Below are 14,581 nucleotides of genomic sequence, written 5' to 3' on the forward strand. Positions count from 1 at the left end.
CCTGAAGTTTCATTTTCGAAAATTCATAGTTGATCGCCCTTCCTTTCTCTTTTCTTTTCTCTTCTCAATGTCGAAGAAGGATCGTTTCGTTATTTTTTCAGAATCATTCCTTGGCAAAAATCTTCGTCGCTCGAAAATACCGAGGTAAAAAATTTTCGAGTTATAATTAGATTCTTTGCAAATTGTAATTTCGGCACAAACGCGTACCGAGCGGCGACAAAAATTCGCCTCGCAGTATACTCATAACTCGGCTAGCGAAGTAAACAACAAAGCGAATTACGATGCAAACTTGATGGAATAAAACGTTGAAAAAATAATACACGCGCGGACGAAATAAAAGAGAGGGGGGGGGGGGTGATTCGCCAAACGAGCGAAACCTTTTTGAAACGATCGAAAACATGGACAAACGAAAAATTGGACTAGAGAGAGAGAGAGAGAGAGAGGGCAGGAGGTATAATTACGCGATAATCGGATAATTTTGTTGTTTGACGAGCGGGATATCCTGCCTCGTCTTGACGTAATCCAACGGGCGCCATTCAAAAGTTCGTAAAACAGCGATGCAATTACCCGTGGAAAATGGGTGGAACCGAGGGATCGAGGTGAAAAGGGAATAGAGATTCTTTCCATGGCTCAAAACAGAAATACTACACCGGCTAATAGCCTCGTCGTTCGAGTGGTGGCCGTTTCGACGATGTGTGCGCGGGATACATCGGCAGCCGTTACACCGTGTAAATATATATATATATATACACACGCGTGCACGTGTAAGCGTCACTCGGTTGATAACAGCGTTCGTAAAATGAGCGTCGGTAAAAACCCATCGCCAACTCATATGACATAAGTACGTTCGCGCGTATGGCGTATCTCAATTTTCGGCTCTCTCTCACTCTCTCTCACTCACTCTCTCGCGAAGGTGATAAAATATACGCGTACAAATGTATATAAATTAAAATGGAAAATCAGATTTACCATTTTTCGTCGATATTATTTCTCGTCGCGAGAAAATAATATTATTTATATCACTCGTATTATATATATTTGTATTCGTTCGGAATGCGCATCGACGATAAACGGAATAAACTGGATGGAAAATGGATTCGAAAATAGGACGGGGAAAAAAATGCTTTTAATCCGTTAATTTTGCGGAAGTGGTGACTTCCGGAAATGTTCAAGGAGCCCGTCATTCCGCGTAAACACTTTCGTTAAATATTTTCTTTTGTACACCGGGCCTTTCAACACGGGAGCCGGAACGGAAAACGTGTTTTAAACTTCATCAGCAACCTCTTTGTTATTCGTTTCTTATTCGTAACTGCTCATTAATTAACTGGCCCGCGATTTAAATAGCTGAATAGTTTACCAAGGTTTACCAAGGAGAGAAGCAACGCTGATTTCACATCTCGCAGAACACTGAATAAATTCACCGGTTTTTCCCCGGTTAAATTTCGTATCGCGGTTAAATCTTTCTTCGCTCTTTGATTATATTTACAAATATTTATTTATTTTCGTCTTGTTATTTCTCTCTCTCTTTTTTTTCTTTCTTTTTGTCAAATTTTTTCAAAGTTTTTTTTTTTTTTTTTGATGAACGTGACACACCGCGAATTAAATCCGCTTGTAAACATTCCCTCCCGGACGATTCCAGTTGTATAATTGTAAGCGTAAGCGACAAGATGGATTCTATTACGCGTAAAGAATGCGCAAGACCGTGGCGCGGCGTGGAAAACGCCGCTGCGGAAGCTTTAAAATGCGATGAAATGCGGGGCTCGGAAAAATTACGAGCTGTTTATTTCCTTGTTGGATCGCGTTAACGGTTGTTGCTTTTTAAAATTCTGCTCTAATTAATTTCCTCATTTGTTCGTCTCCGTTACTACGAATTTCCGTCCATTTCCTCCTTCCAAAAAGCTTTTCGCCCCGGTTGACGGGGGCAGGGAGGGGGGAGGGGCAAAAAGACCGCGTTACCAACACCGCGCCGCATTGTTACACGTTGTACAAATGGTGCACACACGCGCCATCCTCGCCGCGCGTGAAATTTTCTACGAATTATTACTTTTTCGTCTCGTTCTATTTTTCGAAAAATTTTTTAAGATTCCGTTGGGCAAACATGAAAAGGGTAATATATCGCTCGATAAAGTTTGTCCGGTTTTCGTACGATATTTCTTTAGATTTTGATGATGGAGATTAGAGAAAATTGACGTTTGATGTTTATGCGTTATTCGCAATTGATCCAGATGCTTCGATATAAGGGAATGGTAAGCCTTTCGCCATCTTCGCCTTTTTCGTTTTCTCCCTCGCTTCGTCTCCTTTTATTCTCTCCCTAGTTGCGTTAACTATTTAAATACGCTCGAATAGTGAAATTGCAGACTTGTATATTGTATGTAGTGATAATTAAGTTTCGATAATTAATACGTTGAACAAAATAAAATTTTTTCGATAAAATAAGTGATTAATAAAAAAATAATTGATCGTAAAAATTGAACTTTGTTACCTTGTGTTTCATCGTATCTTAAGTTGTAAAATTGTTCATTTTCGAGTAAACCAAGAATTTTCACATTATTTCTATCTTTAACTTAAAAAATTACCATTATAATTTATATTGAGATATAGAAAAATATAATTGCGCATACCTATTTAACTTCGTAACATCATTCATACGTATATTTAAACAAACCAATTTACCATACAAATATTCATTACCCGAACATCGATAAAAACGAAATTTCGCCGGCGACGACATTTTTCTGCCAACATCGACCGACGATACACGGGATTGTAACGACGGGAGGAAACTTGGAGGACAAAAATAGAGAAAATATCGATTTTAAAGGGAAAAGAGAAAGGAAAGAAAGGAAAGAAGAGAGGACGATAAATTCGCGATTAAACCTGAGAGAGAGAGGAGCTGTGGAGAGGGGAGGGGAGGGAGTTGGTCGATATCGTAAACATTAACACACGCGTATCACGCATCGGTGCATAGAAATTGCATAAATTGGTACGATACTTGGCTTACAGCCCGGAACGAATTCGGCGGCGAGCAGCAAGTTCGCAAAATGGCGGGAGCGTAATCAGCGTGGCGCGTTATCGGCCACGATTTCGCAGCGCAGCCGAGGTCAAGCCTTTTGTCCGGCCACCAGTCGGGGAGCAATAAATATGTTATTAAAATTACCGTAACCCCCCGTTTCCATCCCTGGGAGTAAAACAGCGCATTTTGCAGTTAATTTTCCAGTTATCTGGGTAATAATCTCGGCCGCGCCGGACCCGGTTAACCCTTTGGTGTTGCGGAGGCGAGGATGGAAGAGGATGGGGGAGGAGAGGGAAGGGGGATCGGTGAGCACGGGGCGGAAAAAGGGTTTATAATAGTCGGTGCCGCGTTCTCTAACTAACGGCGTCACGTTTATTGACCGCGGATGCAACAGCATCGTTTTCGATCGCGTTAATCGTCCATCCCCATCGTTCTCCTTCACTCGGCCACTCGATATTTCTATACTTGGCGCGGCCGAGATCGATCGAATAATTTGTAATTTTTACTCCCTTCCCTCGTAATCAAATGATGAAAAATATTTTACATTGGATCGTTCATTTATCTTCGATAAACTGATTCGAATATTAATGTTTATTCACAATATATCGTGGATTCGAAATAGTTTATCCAATAAACACCGGATAAAAATGATCGGGGCGCGATGTATTAATAATTTTGAAAATTTGTGAAAAATGGATCGTATTATATTAATAATAAATACGTATTGCAAATATTGAAATTCGACGTTTTCTTTTACAATATATATATAATAAAGGGTGAAAGAAAAATTGTATCATTATTATTCGATCGTTGGAATTCTTCTTCACGTTTGCCGATAAAATTGTTATTGTTTGATATTTTGAGAGGATTTTGCATTCAAGGGGAAACGAAGCAATCTTGCGGTTCAATCGCAGTTTATCGCCGGTGTGTCAAAAGCTCGTTCCAAAGTGCTCGAGAATTTAAGAAAAGGGTAAAAAGGTAAATTATTCCGTGCAAAGCCCGGCAAGGTGTTGTACTTGCGTCTAAAGTAAATAGGATAATTACAGTTACCGAAAAGTTAAATAAAAAAACGAACTCGGGAAGGGGGAGGGGGTGCACAATAATTGTATAATAACGTGATATACCGCAACCAACCGTTAGATGCCTATTTCTCGCTCCATATATTCGTGCTACTATTTCGAAATGACGATTATCTGGCGATCATCTCGTTGCTATCGAATACTTTGACTTATTCGTGATGGAATTAGCGCTCAAATTTTCCTCAATCTTAAACGAGTTTAAAGAAATACGTAAGCTCATGTATTAAAGTTTAGAATTTAAGTAAAAGTTTATCAAATCTATGAAGAAGAATTATTTCTATCAAATATTTCAATTTATTCATGAAATATCACTCAAATTTTCTTAAAGAAATATGTAAGCTTACGTAGAAAAGTATAGAATTTAAGTGAAAGTTTATCAAATCTACGAAAAAGAACTATTTCGAAATGACGATTATCTTATTGCTATCAAATATTTCAATTTATTCGTGAATTATCACTCAAATTTTGTTTAATCTTAAAAAACGTAATAATACGTAAGCTTACGTAGAAAAGAAGAAGAATATAGAATTTAAGTGAAAATTTATCAAATCTACGAAAAAGAACTATTTCGAAATGACGAAATGATTATCTTATTCTATATCTTGATTATCTATCAAATATTTCAAATCATTCGTGAATTATCGCTCAAATTTTCCTCAATTTTAAAAGACATAAGTAAAAGTGAAGAATTTAAGTGAAAATTTATCAAATCTACGAAAAAGAATTATTTCTAACGACGATTATCTTATTGTTATGAAATATTTCAATTTGTTCGTGAATTATCGCTCAAATTTTCCTCAATCTTAAAAGAAACACGTAAACTCACGTATTAAACTTTAGAATTTAAGTTTATCAAATCTGCTAAAAAAGAATTCTCGACGATCTTATTGCTATCAAATATTTCAACTTATTCGTGAATTATCGCTCAAATTTTCCTCAATCTTAAACGATCTTAAAGAGATACGCAAGCTCACGTATATAAAGTTTAGAGTAAAAATTTATCGAATCTATCGAAGAAGAATTATTATATATCGAAACGACGAATTTATCTCATTGCGATCGAACAGTCGGACTTATTCGCGATGGAATTATCGGTCAAAAATTTTCGTCAATCGTCCTCGAACGATCTCGAAGAAAAATACGCAAGCTCGCGTGCGTGGAAAAGTCGAAGAACGTAGAAGCAAAAAGTTTTATCAAACCCAACGAAGAAGAAAGGAATAGCGAGCGTTGTGTATCGATCGGGCGGATACGCGATACCGTTACACGATTTACATTCTCTCATACGTTAACGTTTCCCAGATACGAGAAACCTGTCAAAAAGAATATAGTCACGCTCTTCGCTTACAGTTCCCGGCCAATTATTCAAACTTTACTCCACGGAATCCCAAATACTCGAGAGCGCGTGCACTTATATAGCTACACGGTGGAATCTCGAGTAATCCGTGTTAGGCGATTTCAGTCACGCGTGCACCCCTGCAGAAATTATTCGCATCACGATCCGGCAAATTTCATAAGCACCATAAATCAACTCGCTTTTGATTTCGATCGAACTCGGGATTTCGTCTCGACGGGATCCTGAGACGAATTAAAATACAAAAAAAAGTAAAAAAAGAAAGGAAAAATTATCGTCTATAATAAAGGTGAAATAACGAGGATTTACGAGGACGCAGAAATACGGAAAGTTGGAAGGAATACGTTTCCACGACAACATCGACGACCAGTTTCATTTATCGCGTTCTTGAAATCGAAGCCCACTCTAGAATCTTGGAGAGGATAGGAGGGGAGGGGGGCGAACACACGACTTTGTCCCAAGCCTAGATCCAGCTCCGGATGGACCTCTGGGCAACCAGGGCCAACCTATCCCACCGACAATTAGTTCGCGCGCTCGGCATTGAGTGCACTTAGCGAAAAGTAAGCAAACTCTCCCCTTCCACCTCCGCCCCCGCCGCGCGCCCTTTCGTTTTCATCCGATACCGGAATGCTTTTCCACCACGAGCACACCACGTTAACTCGAAAGTCTACCTCCTACCGATTCCTTGTTTCAAGGGCTGCCGGGATATCGAGCGTCTCCTTTCCTTCCCCTCCTCCCTCTCCATTCTTTTTCTCCTCTTCGCGAATTCCAAGTCGATCGAGCCCCACGTGTTCACCAACGCGGCGGTATTATTCGCGGTGTCGCTCGTAGAGAAACGTTTTCCACCTTCGATTGTCAGGGATCGATCCAATTTCCGAATTATCGGATCACGATAACCCCGATTTCAGATGAACTCTCGTAATCGGTATTTAATTCCGTTTATATTCGAATATCGAGATATATATATATTTTCTACGCGTTGACGGATCGAAACCGATTTCATATTTTTTTATCTTATGTTAAATTATTAAAAATCCGATGCGATAAATTTGAAATTGTTTAAAAATACGGGCGGTGTTTTGTTTTATCTCGCGTTAATTATCATCTAATCGATATTGCGTGAAAGCAGGAGATATTAACTTGCACGATGCAAGTTGTGGGTAATATGCAGGAGACACGTTCCGAAACGTAGGATAACGATGGTGATCAGAGGCGACACTCCGAGTGATTAGCAGGTAGATTGATGAGGCTCGAGCTAACGAGCATTTATATCCCTCCGAAATACGCTTTGGAAAAGTGATGATATTCCTTCTGGTCCATTCTTACTCGCTTGCTTGCTTGCTCGGAGGATAGAAAGATCTCGGCGGTGCGAGGATTTTTCGCGCTGACGCGTCCTTTCCTTTTTATTATTTGTAATTAATGAGCTCGAGTTCGATGAGGAAGATCGGAAAAAGCATCGGCCATCGCACACGTATATAGCACACCTCTGCTAGATTGAGCCGAGGAATGCTGACGGAGAATGAGAGAGCACGGATGACGGTTGATAAAAAGACGCGTGTTTGAGGCGTTCGTCTTCGAGTTTATAATTTTTCATCGATAATTTAATTGCCATTAACTTTTTCTCCGTGGTTGTCTTTCGAAAAACGCGCTGACGGAGAATGAAAACTGACACTGAAACGAATGAAAGTTTCACGGATTGGGTGCTCCCTTTTTTAAAAGAGATGCTGATAAAAACTAAGGAAGTATAGATTGATAAAAAGACGCGTGTTTGAAGCGATCGTCTTCGAGTTTATAATTTTTCATAGATAATTTAATTGCCATTAACTTTTTCTCCGTGGTTGTCTTTCGAAAAACACGTTGACGGAGAATGAAAACTGACACTGAAACGAATGAAAGTTTCACGGATTGGATGCTTCCTTTTAAAAGAGATGCTGATAAAAACTGGGAAAGCACGGATGATAACGGATTGATAAAAACACGCGTGTTTGGAGCGATCTTCGAGTTTATAATTTTTCATCGATAATTTAATTGTCATTAGCTTCTTCGATAGCTTTCTTTCAAAAGAGACGGAGGATGAGAACTGACATTGACACGAATGAAAGTTTCACGAATTGGATACAACGTTGATGAAAAGATCATCGTCTTTGAATTTTAAATGTTTTATCGATAATTCTCTCTTCCAAAAGAAACACTGACAAAGAATGAGAAAATACCGATGACAGTTGATAAAAAGACTCATGTTTGAAGCGATCGTCTTCGAGTTTATAATTTTTCATTATCGATAATTTAATTGCCATTACCTTTTTCGATAGTTGTCTTTCAAAAAAGATTCTGACAGAGAATGAGAAAGCAGAATGATGGCAGTTAACAGATTGATAAAAAGACGCATGTTTAGATCGTCTTCGAATTTGTAATTTTTCATTATCGATAATTTAATTGCTATTAGCCTTTTCGATAGCTTTCTTTCAAAAGAGACGGAGAATGAGAACTGACATTGACACGAATGAAAGTTTCATGGATTGGATACAACATTGATGAAAAAATGCGATTGTAAAGCGATCATCGTCTTCGAATTTTAAATTTTTTATCGATAATTCGATACTCTCTTCTAAAAGAAACGTTGACAAAGAATGAGAAAACACGGATGACAGTTGATAAAAAGACTCATGTTTGAAGCGATCGTCTTCGAGTTTATAATTTTTCATTATCGATAATTTAATTATCATTACCTTTTCGATAATTCCCTTTCAAAAATTCTGATAGAAAATGAGAAAGGATGATAGTTAACAAATTAAAAAAGACGCGTTTGGAGCGATCGTCTTCAAGTTTACAATTTTTCATTATCGATAATTTAATTGCCATTAGCCTTTTCCATAGCTCCCTTTCGAAAGAAGAAATTTTCAACAAGCTCTCCCTACAATCATCCATCGTCGACAAAATTATATTAGATATTACGCGAGGCATTATCAATTGTAACACGGGGTACGTACGATCGCAAATGCGATACGAGACAAATCCCAGGAGGTAAAATTCGCTACCACATACATCGAGTATCGCTCTATTCCCCTAATTGGAGTCTATTGATGTTATATGAAATTAATTTATACACTGACGTTTAACCCGTCTAACCCACCGAACGGAATAACCGAACAAAGCGAATAGGCTCGGCAATACGTTACACTTCAAACACTTGCCTCGAATTGAATTTAATTTCTACCCGATTCTCTTCGCGGGAATAATCGTTCACCAATCGTTTACCACTATGAATTTCTAATATCTCAACTTTATTAATTAATATTACTTAATGTTCCAAGGATCGTTTATATCTCGATCCAATTGTCTCGCGTTCTATTTTTCAAAAAGCAATCGCCAAGACAACCCCTCGTTTTCGAAAGAGAACGAGAAGGAAAAAGTTTCGAAACAAAAATTGGCCAATCTCTCGGTTCGATCCCGAGTTTCGAGGAGCTCTGCCAATAAATAAAAGTGGCGCGAGGATCGCGACAGCCCGATGGAATAAAGACTTGGCGGGATTGATAGGATGAAGGACAAGCCTTTTTTATTTTTATTTCCCCCCCCTGCGCACGACCGGACGCTGCGTCTAGGAGCTTGGAATTTGAATCATCGCCGCTCGACTTCCAACTCTTGACGTCCATCGCTTGTTCGGCCGCGCGACGCTCGCAATAAATCCAAACTAACTCTTTATCCCATCTCTGGGGAGGGGGAGGGTGGGCTTTGTCGTTGGCCAGGCGTCGAAGCTCGGCCGCCGCCATTGTCGCCGTCTATATCGCGCGCGCCGAAAGAGAAAGAGGAAGGGGAGGGTGGCCGCCGCCGCCGCCGCCGCCGTTCGTGGACAGCTCTCGATGGAACTTGAATTAAATTTCGAGATTTATCGCGTCAATAACCGTGCATTAATTTACGATTTTTAACGCGGTGGAAACGTAAATTTCGCCGATTGTTTCGTTTCGCCCCGCGCCCTCGTCAAGTGGAGGTGGAGCGGACAAGAAGAGGAAGCCGTAAAAAGAGGGCCGATCGCGTTCGAAAGAGGGGAGGGGAGAAAGGGTGACGAGAGAGGTGGCTCTATATCGACAGAGTGAGAGAGAGAGAGAGAGAGATAGTCGTGCGCAGGGGTGGGAGAGGTTGAAGTGTGGGCAACGACATATGCGACTGGCGTGCCGCTCTACATCTAACTTATATCGACTATTACTCATGTTCGCGCACTGTGACATTCGCGCAGGCTGAAAACTCGCGGAAAACAATGATCATCGCGGATCATCTCGAGGAGGAGAGAAAGCTCGAAGCTCGAAAAAGGACTCGTCGATACGAGAGGATAAATTTTTAAATTGGTAAATTATATATATAAAATAGGTATATAAAGAAAAATTTCGAATATCTCCTCGGGGCGAGTTGATCGCGAAAGATGACGCTCTTCCTTCATTCTTTCTTTTTTCCTTCCTTCCTTCCTTTCTTTCTTTCTTTATTACGTAAAAACGAGGACGATTAAGGGCTGGCTAAATACCGAGTCCGACGGTGGAAAGCAATTTAACCGAGTATAAGTATTTAAGCGGGGAAGAGGGAAAGTAAATGCATAACTCCGCTTCCTCGGAAAGGCCGCGTTTACAGTTGACCGCAACTTTGTTTAGCTTCTTGCGCAACATAGTAGTTTTCGAGTAAATTTTACTCGAAAACTACTCGCTTGTCCGGTCTCCCCGTACTTGACCTTCTTAACTCGGTTTATTGCGTTCGTTTTCAGGGCGGCCATCGTGGAAAACGCGAGACGAAGATTACGAAACGCGTTCGCGCGCTTCTCTTCGTAATTATTCAAGAGAGATTAGAAATTATTTCGGGGGATAATGAAATTCGCACGGATTCTCGGATGGAAAGGTTTCGATTAATTGCTCAAAGAGCGAGCGAAACCGAAAAAGTTGCATACAACAGGAGGAAGATAAACGGGGGAGGATGAGAAAGCAAAGTACTGCCAGTCTTTGACGCGCGTAATCTCGCTTACCCTCTCTCTTTCATCTCTCTTTTCACGTTCTGTCCTTTCGGGAGGAAACCCTCTTTCAGCCTTTCTTCGCTCTTCTTTCCTTTCCAATTTTACTCCTCTCCACCATCTAACCTGCCCGATATCCACCGCTGCTTTTCGCAGTATCATCCAATTCCGTTATGAAAAATTGTGCTCCTGGCCCCCCCCCCAATCTTTCTTAAGAATAATAATAATAATTTAAGCCGCGATTAATGTTCCCATGTCGTGCGTACAACAGCGTTACGCCGTCGTCCAAGGATAGATATCTTTTCCTCGTCGAAAGAGCGAAGCTTTCTTTCGTTTCGAGCGAGTCACACGATGAACGAAGATAAATACACCACGCTAATCATTTTAATGCGTTTACGATGATCCTGCCATTTATTCAACGACGAATTCTTCGTTAACAAGTTCTTCGTCGCTTTTCCCCTCCTCCTTGCGCGAAAATATCGAAATATCTGAACGAGGAAGCAATTGGCAAAATTTATTTCCTCTAGTTTCTTCCTCTATTTTTTCCTTCCTTTCTTTCTTTCTTTCTTTTTTTCGCGAAAACCAGAAATTCTATCTATCGAACGTTGGAAAAATTCAGAGGACGAGGGAAACGACGGGATGAAAAATTTGGCAGACCTATAACCCGGAGTTTTATTCGAGCCGCATGCCAGTCCCCCAAGTCGAACGAAAGAATATTTTATTTAAGTCGGGAGGGACGGCCAACTTAAGCGGCGGGGCTTTACTCCAGTATTCCTAATTTCATCTGTCGGGCATCGCTGGAATCTTAATTACGGAAGGAAGAATTTTTAGGGTGTTGGACGGCCGATCGTTCTCCGTTGTTTTCGAGAGAGCGTAAAATGCTTCGAAATTCGTCGATTATTCGTGGGAGGGTAGATCTTTTCTCTTTGATAAAGCGGATCTTCGAGGAGATATATGTATATATACGATTATAAAATCGGTAACCGAGAAGAAAATGCACGATGCGATTAGTAGATGCGGATGTCTCGTTAAAACTTGGAGAAAGAAAACCGGTTTCTGCTAATCTGTTGCTTTCGTGTTACGTTGCATCGGGCAGATAAGGTAAACGGAATGATTGCCAAATGTCACGAAACATCTGTCCGTTAATTCGAAGTAACGAGTAGCGAGCGAGCCTTCTCTCAACTTTTGTGATAAAAGAAGCGTTGAAGCGCGCAACGGGAATATAATTAGGGGATAATAATCGGGAAGAGAATAGATATATATATATATATATATAGTTTCACTATCGAAGGGAAAGTAAATCGGGGAAATAAAATTTTTTTTTCCCCCTCGCTTCGTTTTCGAAGAAAAATTAACCGGATATTCTCAACTTTACGCGAGACGCTAAAACGTTATCCACCGTGTATAAAAATTTAATTAAAATTCAAAGGGATGAAAGGTTGTTGGTTTGTGTATAAACGAATCTTCGAAAGGGAGGAGGGACGGAAAAAAGAAGAAGAAAAAAAAGGAAAAGAATGTTCGGGTTACTTTAACCGCGAGTAATAATTTTCCAAGAACTCTTTCGTAACGGAAAAATTCATATTTTTTTAACAAATGAACTTGTTTTCTTGTTGCAGAGATTGCAGAGTCGTGAGAGATCCACAAACGCTCAAATCCAAAGGATATGGATTCGTTTCCTTTGTTAAAAAAGCGGTAAGTCTCGAGTACGAATTTAATTTCATCCCACGGACTGGTAAAGAAATTTTCTAAAAAGAAAAAAAAAATTGTAATACCGAGTTACGAAATTTCTCGTGTAATCGTGAGATGATATTTTTAATAACAAAGAACTCTTTGCTTAAAATCTCTCTCTCTCTTTCTCGCGCCACAAACAAAAATTAATTGTAAAACGATTATACAACAATCACTCGTACCCTTCATTACTAGAAACATTGCGCCTCATCCTGTCTGGAAATTTATTCAGAGATCTACTAAGAGAGAAAGCCAGACAAAGAGGGAAGAAAAAAGAGGGGAATCGAGCGCTTTAAACCGTCATTTTTCGAAAGGAGAGGGTCCACGACTTTTATCTACGATTCTTCTCAAAATCTACCGCGCAAATCACGGCGTAAGTTAAACGTGGGACATAGTTGAGTAAAAGAAGGCTTCCTTTTATGGGGGAGAGTTATTCGCCAAGGCGGCTACCCTCGTTTCCCTCCCTCCCCTGTTTTAATGTTCTATCGATCTGGACCTCACCGCAGGCACCTGCCTCGACTACCACCCCACCCCGAACTATTACTCGCCATTGGCCGAAATAAATTTTCCACGGGGATGTCTCCGTCCAAGATCCTCGAGGAGCGCGCGAAAATGTCTCTTCTCTCCTCGTCGACTCTCTTAACAACGCGAACAAGAAATCGCAACGATCCTCCACGATTTTTCATTCTTTCGATCGAGATCGACGCGAAAAGAAAAAGAAACGTGATTTCGAGGGGAAATCGCGAAGAGCAGATGAGACGTCTCGATCGAGCGAAACTATAAATACGTGGATGGCACTTGCCGGAGGAGGAGGAGATGGAGGGGGAGGAAGAAGGGGCGGGCACGTGCGGGGAATTTCAGGAGGGGGGAGGTGGCGAGGCGAGAGCCAAAATCGGCGAAAAGTTGGCCACTTTGAAGCGACGGGAAGAGGCAGAGAGGAGGGGATCGATAAATCCTTTTGGCGATAAATCAAGAAATCGGAGGGGAGAAGGGGGTGAAGAAAAAAAGGCTTTCATAACGTTCCATCGATAAAATCCCAGCTGGAATAAGGTCGGAAGCGTATCAGGCAAGGGTGGCAAAAAATTCATTTCATATTCTTAATTTCCACGGTGGCTGTTGATTCCAAAATTTCCCCGATCGGCATCGACATAATATTCCCATAAAATATCCGATCTACCCCTTCTTTCTCTCTCTTTTTTCTCTCCTCTCCGGTTTCGCGTCCCGAAAACGATTCGCGGCTATCATCGGGGATCGATAGAGAAAGAAAACGAAAAAGAAAAAGAGAACACGCACACACATACACGGCAAGGAATAGAAAGAAGAGAAAGAAGAAGAAAAAGAGAGAAAGGGGGGGAAAAAAGAAAGACACGTACCTCGCGTACGCTTCCTCAGAGCCACGTAAGCCTATGACTTAGTAATGCGTGTAAAGCAGCTGGGTGTCGCTTCCCTCGTGGTCACGGAATGGCCTATAGGCGTCCCTCCCTAGGAGGCGTGTATGTGTGCGCGAGAAAATTCGATTTGACGTGTGTGCTACGGGACAGGTTGAACTAGGCAGGCCTGGTAGGGCGACGAGGTCGGTAGGACAGCCGCGGCGTGTCGTATAAACGGTCCGGTCACGGAAAGTGGAAGGAAGGGGTGGGGGAGGTGGTTGCATTCAGCCGTTCCTGCTCGTCCCGGGGTTAGGGGCAAACTTATCGACCGTAGTTTAGAATCGGCTTAGAGAGGCGAGCATTCGGCCCGCCGCTCTATCTAGGTCTAACCACGCGAGCCGAGCGCCGTCATATCGGGGGGGGATGGAAATTCGAATCGGAAATACTTTGTACCCTCCTCGCCCTTCTCGCGTGTAAGTACGCATGGGAACAAGGATGAGAAGGGCGGGAAAGAAGTGTACCTTGCCTGGATCCGAAGACGAGTGCTAGGTTTCTCTGTTCCACAAGGGAGGAACGGTTGTGGAAACGAAAGCCCGGACCCAAGAGTGGCCTCGAAAGTGGCGCAAATGGGAGGAGAAGGGGAGATAGGATAAGGATGGAATTCAGGAAAGAAGAGAAACACCTATCCTCCCCTCACAGCGAGCTTCCTGGAAGAGCTTTTCGAACAGTCAACTTCTTCGGGAAAGGGGTGGAGAGGGGGATGTGACGGAGGAATATTTTTAGATCCGTCGTTCCTCCTCCTCGCATCAACCCACGGCCTGTCACGGGCTTGCTCCCATTTGCTCGTGGAATACGCACGATTCCGAGTCCCCTTCTCCCCTCCGCAACCACGCAAAGTCGTTCTCTCTGTTATCCACGTTTCTCTATTTCCACGTCTCTATTGGCCCGCCTTGCAATAGGGATATATATCGGCTCTCCTTTTCATCTTTCCGCGTATCTCTCTCTTTTTCTTCTTTTGTCCTCCTCCTACGATTCTTTCTTATTTTCCAT

The 14,581-nt window shown here is 41.5% G+C and overlaps 1 protein-coding gene across 11 annotated transcripts in view; it reads left to right on the forward strand.

Annotated features, from left to right (window-relative positions):
- LOC551623 (nucleolysin TIAR) overlaps positions 1-14,581 on the forward strand; it is a 465,359-nt gene that overhangs the window by 409,495 nt on the left and 41,283 nt on the right. For all 11 annotated transcript variants that reach the window (XR_003306248.1, XR_003306246.1, XR_003306247.1 and 8 more), the window contains one exon: positions 12,050-12,125. Coding sequence is in view for 3 of the 11 variants with exons in the window: in XM_026445773.1 (XP_026301558.1) it covers positions 12,050-12,125 (76 nt within the window). In the remaining 8 variants the exon portion in view is untranslated. The remainder of the gene's footprint in view (positions 1-12,049; positions 12,126-14,581) is intronic.

The sequence above is a fragment of the Apis mellifera genome, linkage group LG1 (assembly GCF_003254395.2).
Source record: "Apis mellifera strain DH4 linkage group LG1, Amel_HAv3.1, whole genome shotgun sequence".
In the NCBI taxonomy this organism is placed as follows: Eukaryota; Metazoa; Arthropoda; class Insecta; order Hymenoptera; family Apidae; genus Apis; species Apis mellifera.